Source organism: Tiliqua scincoides, chromosome 1 (assembly GCF_035046505.1).
Source record: "Tiliqua scincoides isolate rTilSci1 chromosome 1, rTilSci1.hap2, whole genome shotgun sequence".
In the NCBI taxonomy this organism is placed as follows: Eukaryota; Metazoa; Chordata; class Lepidosauria; order Squamata; family Scincidae; genus Tiliqua; species Tiliqua scincoides.
The window spans coordinates 133,210,191-133,226,071 of NC_089821.1; the positions used below are offsets into that span (position 1 = coordinate 133,210,191).

A 15,881-nucleotide genomic window follows, 5' to 3' on the forward strand; every position below is an offset into this window, starting at 1 on the left:
AAGATCCACAGATATCCATTCTAAACAGAAGTCACTGAAATAAATGGTCTTTGCTTTAGGTTAAGCCAGGGGTATCAAATTTGTTTAATACAGAGGGCCAAGGTTAGCATTCAGGGTGCCTGTTGAGGGCCAGAAGTGATGTCATTAAGCAGAAATTAACATCATTAAGCAGTTGGTGGCCAGAAATCTGCACTTTGCTCTCATATAGAAGTTCATTAACTGCAAATGACAGAAAAATACGCAAATCTTGATCATATTTCAAGATATGGGAAAGCCCAAGTTCATGTGGGTCGCTGTTTTAGTGGTTACACCTCAGCACTGCTCAGCAGCTGAGAGCTGGATAAAAAGCTTCTGGGGCCGCATCCAGCCCCTGGGCCATATGCTTGACACCCCTCGGTTAAGCATTTATTAAAACATTCTGCCATTTATTAAAACATTAAAACATGTTTAAACATTCTGCCATTTATTAAAACATTCTGTCAGCTTTAGGTCTGCACACACAACAGGAATGAGAAACGCTTCATACTATAGGGGTAGATAAACTTTTATTTAATGCTCCATTACTCTATAACTGCCCAATCCTAATGGGCAGCCCAATCCTGAGCTGCCTGGGGAGCCCCCGCTCGGCGGCACCACAAGAACTGCCGCCGAATCCAGTGCCTCCCGCGATACCTCAGGAGGCACCTCGGGAGTAGGGGACATTTGTCCCCTTCCCCCGGGTAAGGAAGGCAGCCCCACAATGGGGCAACTCACTTTAGCGGCGCCCAAAGGGGCCCAGAGGGCGCCGCTAAGGTAAAGGCACTCGTGTAAGGCACACAGCCTCCACGAGAGCTCCGCAGTTCCTCCTCCTGCCTGCCCCCAGGCACGCCTCTGGCATGCTCCCCCTCCCCTCATCATGCCGGCCTCCCCGCCCCCTTCCAGTGTCATGCTGGACCCCCTCTCCGGAAAGCCCCTGTCCCCGCCCCGTTTGCCGTTCCACAGCTCGGCAGTGGCAGGCACCACCGAGCTGCGGAATGCGGGTGCCTGCCAGGCGGTGGCTCAGTGCCAGCCGGAGCTGAGCCACCTCCAGCTGGAGCCTGGCGGTAAGCCCCGCAAATGTGCCTTACGGCACATTTGCGACTATGGTCCATGCCGCGCAGGCGCAGTGCGGACCATAGGATTGGGCCCTAAACTTCCCATTAAATAGAAAACTTTCTCCATGACATGTTAATTTTCTGGTTGCTGGGGTTGCAGATAAGGAGCACTCAAAAGAGGCATTTTCCACTCTAATCAACTCTGGATTCCACAGCCTCATTCTAGGTCTATGACAACTTCCCAATATTCAGACACAACCAATAATTTTATATGCAATCAAAGTAGATAATGCATGTTTCTGAGTGCTGTCCTTCAAAGTACAATAAAGGCATATCTCCATATCCACAGGGGTTAAGTTCTGGACCCTGCTGTGGATACCGTGAATCAGTGGAAAATGGGGATGCACTTTAATAATGCGGGGAAAATAAATAAAGCAGCTGAAAATAGCTTTACCTACCCCTCCACATTGAAACCACTACATTTAGAGGGCTCCTGGCAGTCTTCCAAGCTGCCTGAAGCCTCTTCCTGGGCATGCCAAGGTGCCTCCCTTCACTCAAAGTTGCCCCTGAAAGCATTCTCAAAGGTTTTCAGTTAGTTAATCACCTTTACGATGGAGGTTGTTCCGTGCTCGCACCAGGTCTGGGTCATCAGGGTCGACTCCGAGGATTCGCAAGGCAGTGTAGTTGAGAGCAGTGCCAAATACTTTGGATGTGTCCTCAGTGTGCCTACCAGACAACAGATAAAAAAGTATTAGGAAAGCCTATGCTGTGTTCTTGAAACAAGAACTCATTCATCTTTATTGGCTTGAGGTTGATCCAGATTTACTGCATCTGGCAAAGCCAGAGGTTCTCAAATTTAAAACTGCTGTGACATCATGAAAAACCAGAAGTGAGTGAGGGTGATGTGAAACATTTAATGCAGACCTCCAAACAGCAGTAAAAGGGCCAGGGAGAACTTTTTGTACAGCATGGTTTTCATGTGTTGCAGCTCTGCCTACTACACTGAGCCTTTTGCCGCTGTCTGGTGGCTTGTGCTGCAGTCTCGCAGTGCATCTCAGATAGTAACCTCTGAACCTCAAATGTGTAAACAAGCCAATACCATGAGCCCACTTGCTCAGTTCTGCTGGTCTCCAAGACCTGAAAAATGGCACCTCCCAGCCCCCCCTTCTTTAACTTGGCATCTCCAGGTCACATTCTTGACATGCAGGCATGACTCATCCAGAGGTGTGTACTGCACTTCCAGATCACTGAGTGGCAAATGAGGATAGACCCGGTCTGTATGGTGCAAGCCCCTGCTCCTGAGGACACAGAAACCTCAGCCTTGTGCCTTTAAAGCCATAACCTTGGCCAAGGTGGTCAGGGGCTGGAATCCCACTCCCTCCCACTAGTGAGGCTCAAGCCATTAAGGCCAAAGAAATCAGCAGGCACCTCTCTCGGTGTGAGGAGAGAGACCCTACATTCTCTTTGGTCCTGTGAAAGGTGCCTGCTGCCTCAAAAATAGTTGTGGTTAGCCTTATCAGCATTGCAACCAATCAACTGCCCAAGCCAAAAAGAGCACATGAGCCAGGCTGGCAGTTCCTCAGGCATCCAGCCATAAAATGGAGAGTCACCCTAGAGCAGTTATTTTCAACCTTTTAAATCACATAGCACATGGACAAGGTGCTAAAATTGACAAGGCACATTGCACTGCCTTGGCTCACATTTCCCAATGGCCCAACTAATATATGACCCTCTCCCAAACTCCCACGGCATACCTGCAGATGATTCGCAGCACACCAATGTGTCATGGCACTGTGGTTGGAAATTGCTACCCTACAGACCTCTGTGACAAATGAGAGGTGATGAATCCTCAAATGAACCAGCATGTGCCAATCAGCTCTCAGCCAACACTATCTAAAAACCGTCCCAATTCAAAACACACACATTTCACTTTTCTTGTACCTACAGCCTCTGGCTTCACATGATGGAGCCCCCGGAGTCCAAGACAGTTCTGCCATTGCCCAGATCAAACATTAAAGGCTCATCCTTGTTCCACTCCATCCCCAACATGCAGTCCAAAACATCAGATTGGCAGTGCAACCCTATGCATGTTTACTTGGAAATAAGTCCCACTGTGTTCAATGAGACTTATTTCCTAGAGAGCACCTTTAGGATTGCAGCTTGAAAAAATATGAAATACTCACAGGCCCCATCCTCCATCTGGAAGCTGCACTGAACGCAAGTAGCGAACCATCTCCTTCTTGCTCTCTTCTGGTAGCGGGATTTTGGCAACATGGCATGCAATCAGGAGCCCTGTTTGGGAGAAAAAGACAATATTCTAATGCGGCATATATGGTCATTGTTTTTTTCAGGCAGCAAAACAAACAGCAGAGGCAGAATACTTAAGCGGAGGAGAGAAGGTCTACAATGAGATCATATCTGTTGATAAGAACAGACTATCAAAAATGATGTTAGAAAGAACCAAAATACCATCTAATTTAACAAATTGCTGCAGAGGAGACATATTCCTCTGCTTGCCCCTGCCCTCCCAACAAAATCCTGGCGTCAATTTAAGACACAACCAGGGGCAGACTGCACCACAGACAGATGCCTGCACATGCATCTACTCCAGGTGACACAAGCAAAAAAGAAGGAAAACCAGATTATTATCTAATCTGACAGGGAATGGGGTAAAGGGGATATCCCTCAACTAGGCTTTGAACTTGAGGAAAGCTGCACTGAATCATCCCCCAAAATCATCCCCTGCACTGAATCATCCCCCAAAAGCAATTTCACTGAGTATAATTCAATGCCACCAACATTCTCTGCCTCTAATGTTGTCAATCTGTGATGTCCCAAGCAAGGGATGTTGGTGGGAGAGACAAGATCATGTATGTGAGGGACCTTTCTTGAGTAAGCCACATTTTAGGGACCAGAAAAGAAAAACTGCAAGATACATATAATACATTTAAGCAGCAGTTTTAAACCCAGTGAGATTCTTTGCCTCCTTCAGAATTCCAGGGAGACTATTCTGGACTTTTATACCACTGATATTTACAACTATCCTTTCCATTTCTAACTGAACTTTTTTACTGGCTAATTTGAAATCTTCATTTTTGCACTCACATCTTTCATTAATCCTAAACTTATCTTTATTGTATTATCTTCACTCAGCCCCATCATCTCAAGCAAAATAATCAATTACAAGAACCTTTGAAGAAATGGGAAAAATTAAGATGACTCCAGAGTTTGGGGAAGCAAAATACCCGCCAGTAACTCATCTCACCATCCAGTCACTTATCCCAGCAGGAGAACGAGGATACCAAGTAGCATGAGGAAAAGGTGCTTCCTCCCTGCTCCATCTACTTTCTCCCATTGAACTGTAGTGTGGATTAGACCTAGTAGGCCCAGTTATCACTGCTACCCAGGGAAAGAAAAGATGTGAACCAATAACTGTTGCTGACCCTTTCCACACACTGGTCCTCCAAATGTACAGGCAAGTGAGGAGCATTAGTAGGGCCTCTAAATAGTTCCTTGAGTGACTGAACCACACTGTACTTAGTGAGAGAGGCACAGTGGAACAATTCCAGCATACAATGAAGATAAGTTTTTGATGAGATTTTGGATGGGTGAATGCCCAGCTCTAAAAAGGGGAGTCATTGTAATGCAGTGGTCAGAGGCTCACTAGCTCAGACTTGAAAGACCGTGGTTCAAATCCCTGCTGAGTCAAGAAGCTCTTAGTGGGTGACTTCAGCCCCAACACTACCTCTCAGTGTCACCCACCTCACAGAGTTAATGTAAGAAAACAGTCATAGGTTCACCATCCTCAACTGTCTTGGAAGAACAGATGAATAAAAATGTAATAAACAAATCAGGATTACTGTTCTGACCTAATATTTTACACAAAAAGCCACCATAGAACAGAAATGTGGTTTAGCCATGATTTGCATGCTCTCTTTCACTTAGTTTATATGAAAAGGAGGAATGAACTATTAGGAAGTGCTCTCTTCCCTGCTCCTTGCACTCTACAAAGAGGAAAGGGCAGGAAGAGGAAGGAAGTCTCTTTCCCTTTTTCATCTCCCTTTCCTGCTCTGTGGATGGGAATGGAAGACAAAGAAAGATTTGAGGAAGGAAAATGTTAGTTGTCCAGATTCAGAACATAAAAATCTGAACTAGGATTTCAAAAAAAATGTCAGCTTTCTGATTTGTCATACAACAATGCTGTATTGTTCACTGTAGATTAAGAACCTATCCAAGGACTATTCAAGTTATCAAACCTGGCAATAAAAAGAGAGGTCCTCCATAGTCCCCAGCCCAGTGGCCATCCTCTGCCTGTAGGCCTGAGTAAAACTTCATCCCATTCAGTGCTGCCTCCTGAGCGGTGCAGGCCTTCAGCAAATCTGGGAAGAATTTACTCTGAAACACACAAAATAAAGAGTTATGAGGAAGGGATATAGTTCATCTAAAACTTTTGTTATGCTCACAACCATCATTCAAAACAGACAGAAATTTAATAACACCAGCAAAATTCCTGGCCCAAACTGCTGACCTACAATTAGCCCTACAATTCATAACAGTTCAGATGCAATGCCCAGCATGAATGAGTCCAAGAACTGTGGGCTCACACACACCTCTCTCCCTCAGCACCTTCTTACTCCTAGACAAACCTAACCATGGTTTCACTATCTGTTTGAACCAAACCAGACTAGATCTTCTCCAGCTAAGCAGAAGTCCTTCCATCAAGTCAGAGAAAAAGTTGTGTCTCTGCATATGTAAGTAATGGTGCAATCCCAACCCCCGTTCGGCAAAATGGTGTTGCAAAACGGCCGTAAAGCACTTTTGCGCAACTCAGAGAGAAGAAAGGCTGGCGCATGGTCATGCGCCAGCCTCCCTGTGCTGGCGTGGGGTCCAGGTACAGCTGAGTTTGTGCCAGCTGAGCTCAGCCAGTGAGGAGGTCTGGGGGGGGTGCGCGTGGAGGGCATGGAGGAGGCATTTCAGAGCGGGGAGGGTGGGCGTTCACATGGGCGGGTGGGCAAGGAGTGGGAGGCAGGGCCAGGATCTGGCAGTTATATCGAATCTTAGCCCCGTTCCTAGTCGACCCAGAGCAGACCTGGATGGATGGGGCAGCAGGGGAGTGTTTAAAGTGAACTCCGACACGCACACACCCTGGCAGCAGTCCCGTTTTTTCCCACGGCTGGGTTTTTAAAGGGGTGATTCAACTTGAGTCCTTTAGATCTGTGAAAGGGAGACTAGGAAAGTGCCTGCCATGACTCATTTTTTAGTCCAGTTGCGGGGGGCAGAGACTCGTGACTCGACTCGAGTTGTGCTGCGCTGGATTTTCCCATCCTCGTTTGTACCATCTCCCAAGTAAGTAGCCATACAGACACAGTGGAGCATTGTGTATTAGGATACATTTTCTTGTCACACAAAGAAACTGACAAGCTCCATGTGAAACAAAACGTGTGTCCTAGTCTATTCTTAAGTTTAGATCAAAAGCAATGCACAGGGACTCCTCAGCAGATAGGTTTGTACAACTAAAAGTTGAAAGATCACTGCTGTAGGTGAAAATAACCAACCAGAATTAATGAAATTAGATGTTTTCTGTGTAGTATCTCACATTCAGCACTTAATAGACAAGGAATTTCAGCCATCTACCGTGTTCAGTCCAAGAGAGTGAGCCTCTAACCCTGTCTGTTCCCGGTCATAATCCTCGCCACCTGTGATATATCGCCACCGCTGCCGTCCCTCTTCATTACTCAAGCGCCAGCGGGTTAGGTCTGTAGCAGGTTCTGTTTTATATGGACCACCCCTTCTTCTCCGCAAACACCTAGAGCAAGTGGGCAAAGGAAACAAATAAATTGCAAAGACTAAATCCATTTTAGTATATTTCCGGACCAAAAAAAAAAAAATCAAAGCACTGGGAGCACTGGATAACAACAGAAGTAGCTATACAGTTAAGGTGCCAGATTTTCTGCATTTAGTCACTATGAAGTCTGAGAATTTCATTAATCATAGATTTGTCCTATTTGGCATTGTAGAATCTTCCCTCATCAGTGATAAATGTTGAAGTGTAGGAACTAATCACGACACCCCCACAGTCACAGTCTGTTCAGACTACCAAAAAAAATCAACGTGTTTTTTTTCTTCAAAAGCAGCACATGGAGAAAGAAAAGTTCAAGTAGAATGAGAAGAGTTTGGAGGAAGGACTAAAACTGTCTGATGGACTGACTAATGAACTGGTAGACTGACAGACAGGCAACAAATTGGTGGACAGACTCATGGTAGCTATCTGACTAAAGAACTGACTAATGGACTAAATGACTGCCTGCTAGCTGAACGGAGACTGCTGAGTGGTGGAGAGCTGAGGGGGTGCTGCTGCTTTGAGGACTGGGAGCCCCACAGGCAAGCTACCTGCTAGTTAGCTTCCCATTGGTGCTGCAGTGGTAGTTTAGTATACAGCTCAAGCTAGCTGGGTTTGAGCCTCTTTAATTAGCTTAAAGAGGGCATGAGTTCTCTAGCACAAGCTTGAAAAGGGAATTTGGCAAACCAAATCTGTACAAAAGTACAGATCTGTAACATTTCCCCAAATGCAGTCATGAAGCATGGTGGCATCAAGTCTAATATCACAGGACTACAAAACTGAGGATCAGAAAAGTTTTTCCCAAACTTTGTGGTGGTTTGATATGAATTTGGGGTGCCGATTCCAAAAATGGTATCCGTTTTGCCCTATCACGTCTAGTTTTGGAGATATAGTATAGCCTCATCAGTGAATGGTTCAAGCAGCTTCCTCATGAGGAAGCCATGGTGTAGGCTTCCTCATGAGGAAGCTGCTTGAACCATTCACTAAAGAGGCTATACTGTGTCTCCAAAACTAGACGTGATAGAACAAAACGGATACCATTTTTGGAATCAGCACCCCAAATATACCCAGGAATTGGTGTAATGTTTAAGGAAGCAAAATGTGTGTTGACCTGTGTATTTTAAAAATAAAATGCACACTGAAATGAAGGGGGACCCACCTGAAATTGGCTCGTGATCAACCTGCTGGGTCCTGACCCACGGTTTGAGAAACATTGATCTAAAGAGATATTGTGCAATACCTGTTGAACCTGTTCTGAGGGCGGAAATGCTAGGGGGAAATGCAGCATGCATCTGACAAACAGCCTGGAACTTCCAGAACAGAGTCTATTTCTCAAAAGAAATACAAAAGAAAGGTCCATTTTGAGTTACAGAAATACACTTTTTGTTCCATAAGGCAGTTGTGTTTTCATTTTCTGCTTAATTGGCCATAACTTTTTATAGAATACAGATATTCCAATGCAGTTTGTTTCATTGCATTCTGTATTAAATTACCTTTCCAATGATATATAACATGATGGCATTATTCATACATACCAAGATTTTCACAGTTTTGGTAACTAGTGTCAAGCTCAGCTTGTTGCCCCCCTAAAGCTTGATGCCTGGTGCAACTGCTACCCCCTGCACCCCCTTAGCTACACCACTGCTGGTACCTATTTTTAAAAAACATGGAAGTGTGTCCTACATGCTTAATTTTATAGGACACAATCTATTGTATTATAGATATAATTTATATTTCAAAATTTTAAAAGCACAGAATGGATGCCTGCAGTGAAGTTAAATTTTGCTACCTCTCCCATAACAGGGCTCACACTGTTCTGCATCCATTGCCAAAAGGCAAGGGTCATATAGGATCAAAAAAACCTTTGGCTTAAGGTCCTTGCAAACTTGCAGCCCAATGCTGTCCACACTTTCCTTGGAGTAAGTCCCATTGACTCTAATGGGACTTACTTCTGAGTAGACGTGCATAGGATTGGACTGTCAGTCCAGCACCCAAAAGCATGGACACTGCATGTTCAAGGTGCCCACCTTAATTTCCAGATAAGAGAAGCAGTAAACACAGCCTGACAACTCCACCTCCATGCAGCACGTTTTCCCCTTTGTAAATAAATCAACCGGTGCTGCAAATGCAAGAGGGCTGCTCCCCATCCCTATCCCAGAGCAAAGTCTCTGCTATACTCACCCCCCATCCATCCTATTGAGCAGCCAGATGTCACCCAAGCAAAGTCTGTACCTGCATTCACTACTTCTCATAGGAGGAGTCCACGAGCCAAGCAACTCGCCCCAGTATCATGCTGCGCCCCTGGCCCCCGCAGCATGCTGGGATGTGAAGTCTTCTACTGAAAGCAACTCCAAAATAGCCTCCCTGTGAAAGAACTTCAACTCCCAAGGTGCACAGCGCAACGCCTGATCTGGACTCATATAAGACCATGCCAACCCCAGCCAATCAGCGATGTCCTTGGGTGTTAATGTGATCGAGTTTTTTTCTTTGGATGTTTGGAGTACTGAAGAATCCAGTGCAGTCAGGATGCCCACGTGTCATAGCCTCAAAAGAGGACCAGGCACCCCAAAATGTAGGACATCCAAGAAAAATGTAGGACTTAACAAAATAAAAGATAAAAACATTTTGTATATTGATTTCGTGTGGTTAATTTAAACACTATTACTTACTATTAAATATAAAACTATATTTCTTTCATACAATTTATTAATTACAAATAAGCTCTGCACTGCCTGCAGGGGCAGCTCACAGGGAAAAGGAGGACATTTAAATTATTTTCCAGGACAGGAGGATACGTCCTGGAAAAAGAGGACATCTGGTTACCCTGAATATAGTACTTATATTATTCCATACAGCAGTGTTTTTAAAACTGTGGCTCGGGACCCACTAGAAACTACAACTACTATCAGTAAAAATTACTCATTGAACAAGCCATCTCTTGAAAACGAACTATTAACCTTTAAAAATGACATTTTTCTCAAGACCCGTGCTGAGCAAGAATTGTTTTGGAAGCTAGTGCCTAGAGACAAATTTCCCAACTTGAGAAGATGCAGTGAAGCTGTACACTCCTGTTTCGGTTCAACTTATTTGTGTGAATCTGCATTTTCCCATCTGAAAATGACAAAGAGTACACAATGTTCCAACATGACAGATGAACATCTCCAGGATTCCCTGAGACTGGCCCTCACACAATATTCACCCAACTTCAAAAAGCTGGTGGATGAAATGCAGGCTCAGACTAATGAGACTAACGAGCAAGAGTAAAATATTAAAGATTGTGCAAGATCAGCCTGGTTCAATACTCAACCTAAATTTAACACAAATTACTCAATAAAAGTTAAAGAAAGTTATTACTCAATAAAACTTTAAGAAAAAATGTACTTTCCATTTCCCCTCGCAGTTCTTTCTGGATCTTCGACTCTCTGTTTTGTTTTTGCTTAACAGCTGATCACATCCAAGCAAATGACAGAAGGTTCATTAAAAATGGGGGGGGGGATCCTCCAACTTCATTGGGTTAAAATTGAATTTGAAACTAATCTGAAACTTAATTTTCATGGTGGTAGATCACCGGCACTTTTGGCCGGAAAAAGTAGATCACGACCTGTTCGAAGTTGGACATGCCTGTTGTACAGGTTTTATGTATTTATTAACATGCCAATAAAGGTTTCTTGTCTTGTCTTGTTATGTATTTATTTGTAGAAACAGTTTGGCCAGGAACATTCAAGGTGATATGCAAAAGCAGATATGGGAGTCACATTAATGCCAGTCACAGAAATGCCAGTGTCCGTTTTCCTTCCGCCATGTTAGCCTGAACAGAGGAGGCTCCACAAGGCTCTGTATGGTAGCAAAGTTCAAGATAAAAGTTTCAAGATAAACTTTCCATCCCAGTTGGCCCTGCTTCTTTCCTACCTTTTTTCCATGAATCTCCCATGAATCTCAGCCTTTGTTTTCCCAGGATGATGCAATTTTGAAAAATGCAAAGGTCTTGTCACTTTTTAAATAAATTAATCTAGGTTTTTCATTCTTTTCTTTTTTTAAAGCACTCAGTAACTTCTGCCTCCATCACAGGCTGAACTGCACCTGCTCCCATCTCTTGTCTTAGAGGTCTTTGTGAGCAGCTGCTGCCTCAGGGACAGTGGACAAAGTGCCACAGCTGGGAAAACCAGGAACAAGGCACCATAAATGAGCCTGACACCATGTGAGTAAGGTTGTCAACTCTGACTTATTTTCCACTAACATAATGTAATATCCTAGAAGCACTCCTAAAATCCGTGATATAGCTTTCTGTAGTCACCTGCAGCTTGATACTGATTCCTGGAGACTTTAGTTCAATGCCAGAGAGTTAATAACTCTATCTGTGAGCTGTGAGAGCGTCTTGGGGCTATAAAGCAGAATACAAGTATTTAAAAATGTACTTGATCACTGTGTGATGAAATTTAAACACAAGAACTGGTGTGCATGCGCATGTAAGCAAAAAGTACCTTGACTGCATGGGCACCATCTACTATTTTTTTTCCTTTCCTACACATCACTCATACTCCTCCTGTTCACATTGACTGTTCTTGTCACAGTATTGCTTGCAGGAGAATATTTAAAAGTCCTATTGAGATCATCATAATATTGCCTGGATTTAGGAAAGAACAGATCACTCCTTGAAAAAATACAGCACAATGGAGCAGGAGCCTGTCTTGTACTCAGTTGTGTTTGACATTCCCTTTAATAGCAAATAGCAAACCCCCATATGAATTGATAGCAAAATTGGGCCATCCACAGACTCAGTAAGCAGATTCCCTAAGCCTGTATAAAAATACTACTTTATTTGAAAAGAGAGATAACATTCTCCGTCCCAAAATAGAGGCAACCTCTTCCTGATGTGGGGTCATATCTGCAGAGCCCTTCAATAGGAATAAAATGTTAAACGATTAAAAGCCCCAATAGCCCCGAAAGCAAGAGGGCTCAGATTCATTGTGTGTGAATACATACACATACACAGCAGTATTTTGAACTGATGTGAACTTCTCTAGGAATCAATTTTAGCTCAACAAGTAAGGTAAAAAGTAAACAAGGCAAAGCTGTTCAGTTCTTATTTTGCATCTGTCTTCTCCCACAAGGGGAAGGTGGCCCAAACTAACAGCTGTACTAACGAAGAATGACTAGGCTAGGGTCATCATGACTCAGGATGTGTAAAGAAAGCTCCTCACAGGCCTCAACCTACTATGGGGTTTTGCTAGTGTGAAAAGTAATTTCACTGGTGGTGCTGCCAGCTTCACTAGATTGAGCCAAGCAAACAGGAGATTCTAAGATCTGTTGCCTCTGAGTGAGCAATGGGCAGGCAAGCAGCACTCTTGGCCTTGAGCTTCTGAGCACTGCTGCAGCAAGGAACTTGAGCACTGCTGCAGCAAGGAACATACCAAATTATCTATGGTGTCATCATATGCACTGTGAGAGATACTATGTGCAGCCATGGTAATGACAGAACTGTTTTTATCAATAATGAACATTAGCTCATTATACTTACTGGTTAGCTCTGCCCATGTTTAGAATTCATATCAACGTGTGTAAGCTGCTCGGACAACTGTTAAGTTCTATGCCTAATAAAGGTCGACTGTGATTGTGAAAGAATTCATACTTGAAATTATATAGTGTTGCAATGTTTTTTATTTATTCCACATCACCAGTTACAACAGAAAATAAAAGTATATACTATATCCAGTATTGTGCACTAAGAGAAAAATACTGGAAAGAAAGCATCTAGACCCTAGGCATGTTAGTCTGCAACATCAGTATCAAAATCACAAGGGAGACCACAAATTCATTTTAAAAGGGTACAGCAGCCAATTCTTGCATAAGGGGGTTATTGCTCGCTTTACAGTTTCTATATTTCAGAATAATCCTAACAGGAGATTGTGACTCTCTTGACAAAAGTATAAACTTTGACATTAATATGCTCTATGAATTTTCTCATATTAATACAGTGGTATGTTCTCAGAAGAAAAAATGCAATGTCTGCCCAGAATAGTGAAACTATTTCTTGTGCACTTCAAATAAAAAGGAACAATAGCAACAAATACACTTAAAAAGTAAAAAAAATCTATTCCTAAAATATATAAGCACACATAATGATTCATGTTAATGTAAGAGAAGCAGTCCCTCAGGAACCAAGTCTAGTAATTCATGATGATGCAAGATCTTCCAGGGTCCCTCAACTTTTAAAATACTTTTTTCAACTACCTACTTTTCACTTAAGCATTTCCATTCATTAATGAGGATGACAAATATTGGAAATATTTATGTCTATCGGTAGGCCAGAGGCACAGATACCCCAAGAATGAATGAGAGATTTTTGATCAAAGAAACTATTGTCAATTTCATAACAATCCTATTAGGAGTTCCCAAACTGTGGGTCGCAAGCCCACGAGGTGGGTCGCAGGCTGGGCCCTCCCATCCACCCTTGGTCCAAATAGGAGACATTCTGAAAGCTGAACAACTTACCCGGAGTCTCCAGAAGGCTCTTCTGAGTTGTGGCAGGCTGCAGACCCACTCTAGCGGCCTCTGCGGGCCTCAGAATGACCCGCAGAAACCCCCAGAAGCCACTTCCAGTTTTTGAAAGCCACGTCAGATTTGCTTCTGAAAACTGGAAGTGACTTCTGGAGGCTTTAGTGGGCCATTCTGAGGCCCATGGAGGCCGACAGAGTGGGTCTGCAGCTTGGCTCAACACAGAGCCCTCCAGAGGCTCTTCTGGGCTCCCTCTGGCACCACCAGGAGCGTCATGACCCACCATAGAGGACAAGGTAGGTCACAATGCCGAAAGGTTGGGAACTCCTTTATTAAGAAATTGTGGCTCTCCTCATGACGATATGAACTTGATGTCCTAATAGGATGTAATGGTAATACCTGAAATTGCAAAGAGGTGCAATTCAAAATGTCCTAGGTATGAATGTTTATCACAAGTGCAAGTTAAGACAGCACGTCTCTGAAAACTGCCTTAAAGAAAGCTGTTCTTAGACAGGATATATTACCATGTATCAATAATCTTGCATTATACTACTTTAGAGAATCACGTATTACTCTGAGGTTAGGGACCTGGTTTCATGTTACGTTTTGAACTTGTGGAACCAAGGAATTGCGCAACATAAAGCTTGTCCTCTTGGATGTGAATTTTCATTTAAATTTTTTTTTTAAAGTTCACAATGGTCTGGACACATACATTCCTTTTTCTCCCTTGGGGATTGACCAAGTACTGCTCTGAATCATGAGGAAAAGATTTCCAGCTTCCAATGTTCTACCAAAAAGGAAACCTGAAAGAACTAAAGCTCACAAGGAAGTAGCAATGTGCTCCAGAGAGGAACTTAGGCTTTGTTATGTTGAAAAATAGTACCACCCATGTTTTTAAATGCATGAACTGATTTTGATGTTGAATGTTGAACTTTTAATTCATTATAAGTATTTGTCCTCAAATGTGAACAGTCTTCCCTCCACACATTTGTTGATTCTAATCAAGAATCCATCATGTCTAGCAAAGTAGACACGTGTAGTTTACAAGCCATTTCTTCTTCTTCATTAGACCTGATCAGTTGTTTCAAGTACGCAAGTCTATGCGATAGAGAGGTGTCTATGTCTTTCAATTCCATCCAACTTCCAGCCTGAATAGAGAGTAACAGAGAAAACTGTCAAAATCAAAGTTTAAAAAGTTGTGAGGACAGTTTTTAACCAGGAAGTTAAAGTGGCACACCTCTTTGAGACCATCAACACTTACTCTAAAACAACCAAGTACAAATATCAATTTTATCACATTTGTTCACAAATGTGCTTTATTACCATTCAAATGCTGCTACTGGTGCAGGACATGAAATTTACGAGTCACCCTGCATGTTTGAAAGATTACAGTAAAAAAAGCTTGATAATACAGCAGAGACCATGGATGCCAGAATTTCCTTCAGTACAATGATAGCAAACTTTTCTGTCAAATCAGCAACAATCCAAGTCCAAAGTATCTAACAGGGCCACTAAACTGCTTTGACCTCAAGTTCACTGGGCTGGGAAACAGCACAGCCTGGAAGGGGAGAAGTCTATGCCTGACTATGCCACAGACAGGCAGTTGCCCTTCTGCTCCTGTTCAAGTGTGTCGAAAACTTGTGGCACTGTTGCAGACTGCGCACCCATGGAATGGCCATTTGGGGTTTTTCCACTAAAAGTTTCATAGCACCATTTTCAAGCTGGATGGTAGAACCCCTCTGTTCAGGACAGCACTGGTCACACTTTTCACCCTCTCCATCACTCCTCCTCTGGCTGCCTTAAAAGGGAAGATGGGCAAAGGTTGACCAAGCAAGTGGTCAACCTCACACTTTCCAGAAATCCTGTCCATATTCTAAGTTTGCGTGAGCTAAAAAAAACCCAAAAAGCTACCCCAGTTGTTTCTGTCAAAATAGAGTCCAAGTTGGAATGGATGCAAGGGATTTCACTTGCAAAATGTCTCTGAAATTGATCACAGTGGGTTCATGAGGTAACTTTCAAATCTCTGTGTGCCCTGATGCAAGAGGTCCTTCACTACTCAGAACAGCCCTGCTGACCAACTTTGTGCTGACAGAACAGTGATGGAAAAGGTCCTGCATAGTCCTTAAACTGCTTCTAGCTGTGATCAGTCAGATTGGTCACAAGTTCTCCTCCATCGTTGCACTAGCTACCCCAATTGTTTAATTATCATCAGGTCTGCAGAGACACAGGGAGCTATTTAGTCATGCAAAAGGAAAACATGCTCAGGAACAGTCATGTTAACGGGCCTAGTCACCTTCCCATTCCAGAAATCAACCAGGACTTTGAAAGAACCATCACAGCAGGAAAATCCCCCAAAGCCATCAAGGAGTCCATCTAGATAAATGAGACTCTGAGGGTTGATCATTTTAATAAGGTTGCCTTCCTTGCAGACTTTGGGCTCCAAGTCAGTCTAAACTTACATTACAAAGGAATGA

The 15,881-nt window shown here is 43.4% G+C and overlaps 2 protein-coding genes across 5 annotated transcripts in view; both read right to left on the minus strand.

The window, feature by feature from the left end:
- Positions 1 to 9,228, minus strand: part of LSS (lanosterol synthase) — a 33,937-nt gene extending 24,709 nt beyond the window's left edge. For 2 of the 3 annotated variants that reach the window (XM_066631486.1, XM_066631478.1), the window contains exons 1-5: positions 9,094 to 9,203; positions 6,708 to 6,879; positions 5,330 to 5,468; positions 3,257 to 3,365; positions 1,678 to 1,799 (exon numbers count right to left, since the gene is read on the minus strand). In XM_066631486.1, the coding sequence (XP_066487583.1) occupies positions 1,678 to 1,799; positions 3,257 to 3,365; positions 5,330 to 5,468; positions 6,708 to 6,879; positions 9,094 to 9,164 (613 nt within the window). In that variant the 5' untranslated portion in view covers positions 9,165 to 9,203. Of the gene's footprint in view, positions 1 to 1,677; positions 1,800 to 3,256; positions 3,366 to 5,329; positions 5,469 to 6,707; positions 6,880 to 9,093 lie in introns of all 3 variants that reach the window. The other variant, XM_066631496.1, reaches the window with a different exon arrangement.
- Positions 9,229 to 12,547: 3,319 nt separating this feature from the next.
- The window catches only part of MCM3AP (minichromosome maintenance complex component 3 associated protein), a 46,933-nt gene continuing 43,599 nt past the window's right edge, over positions 12,548 to 15,881 (minus strand). For both annotated transcript variants that reach the window (XM_066631464.1, XM_066631455.1), the window contains exon 29: positions 12,548 to 14,555. In XM_066631464.1, the coding sequence (XP_066487561.1) occupies positions 14,409 to 14,555 (147 nt within the window). In that variant the 3' untranslated portion in view covers positions 12,548 to 14,408. The remainder of the gene's footprint in view (positions 14,556 to 15,881) is intronic.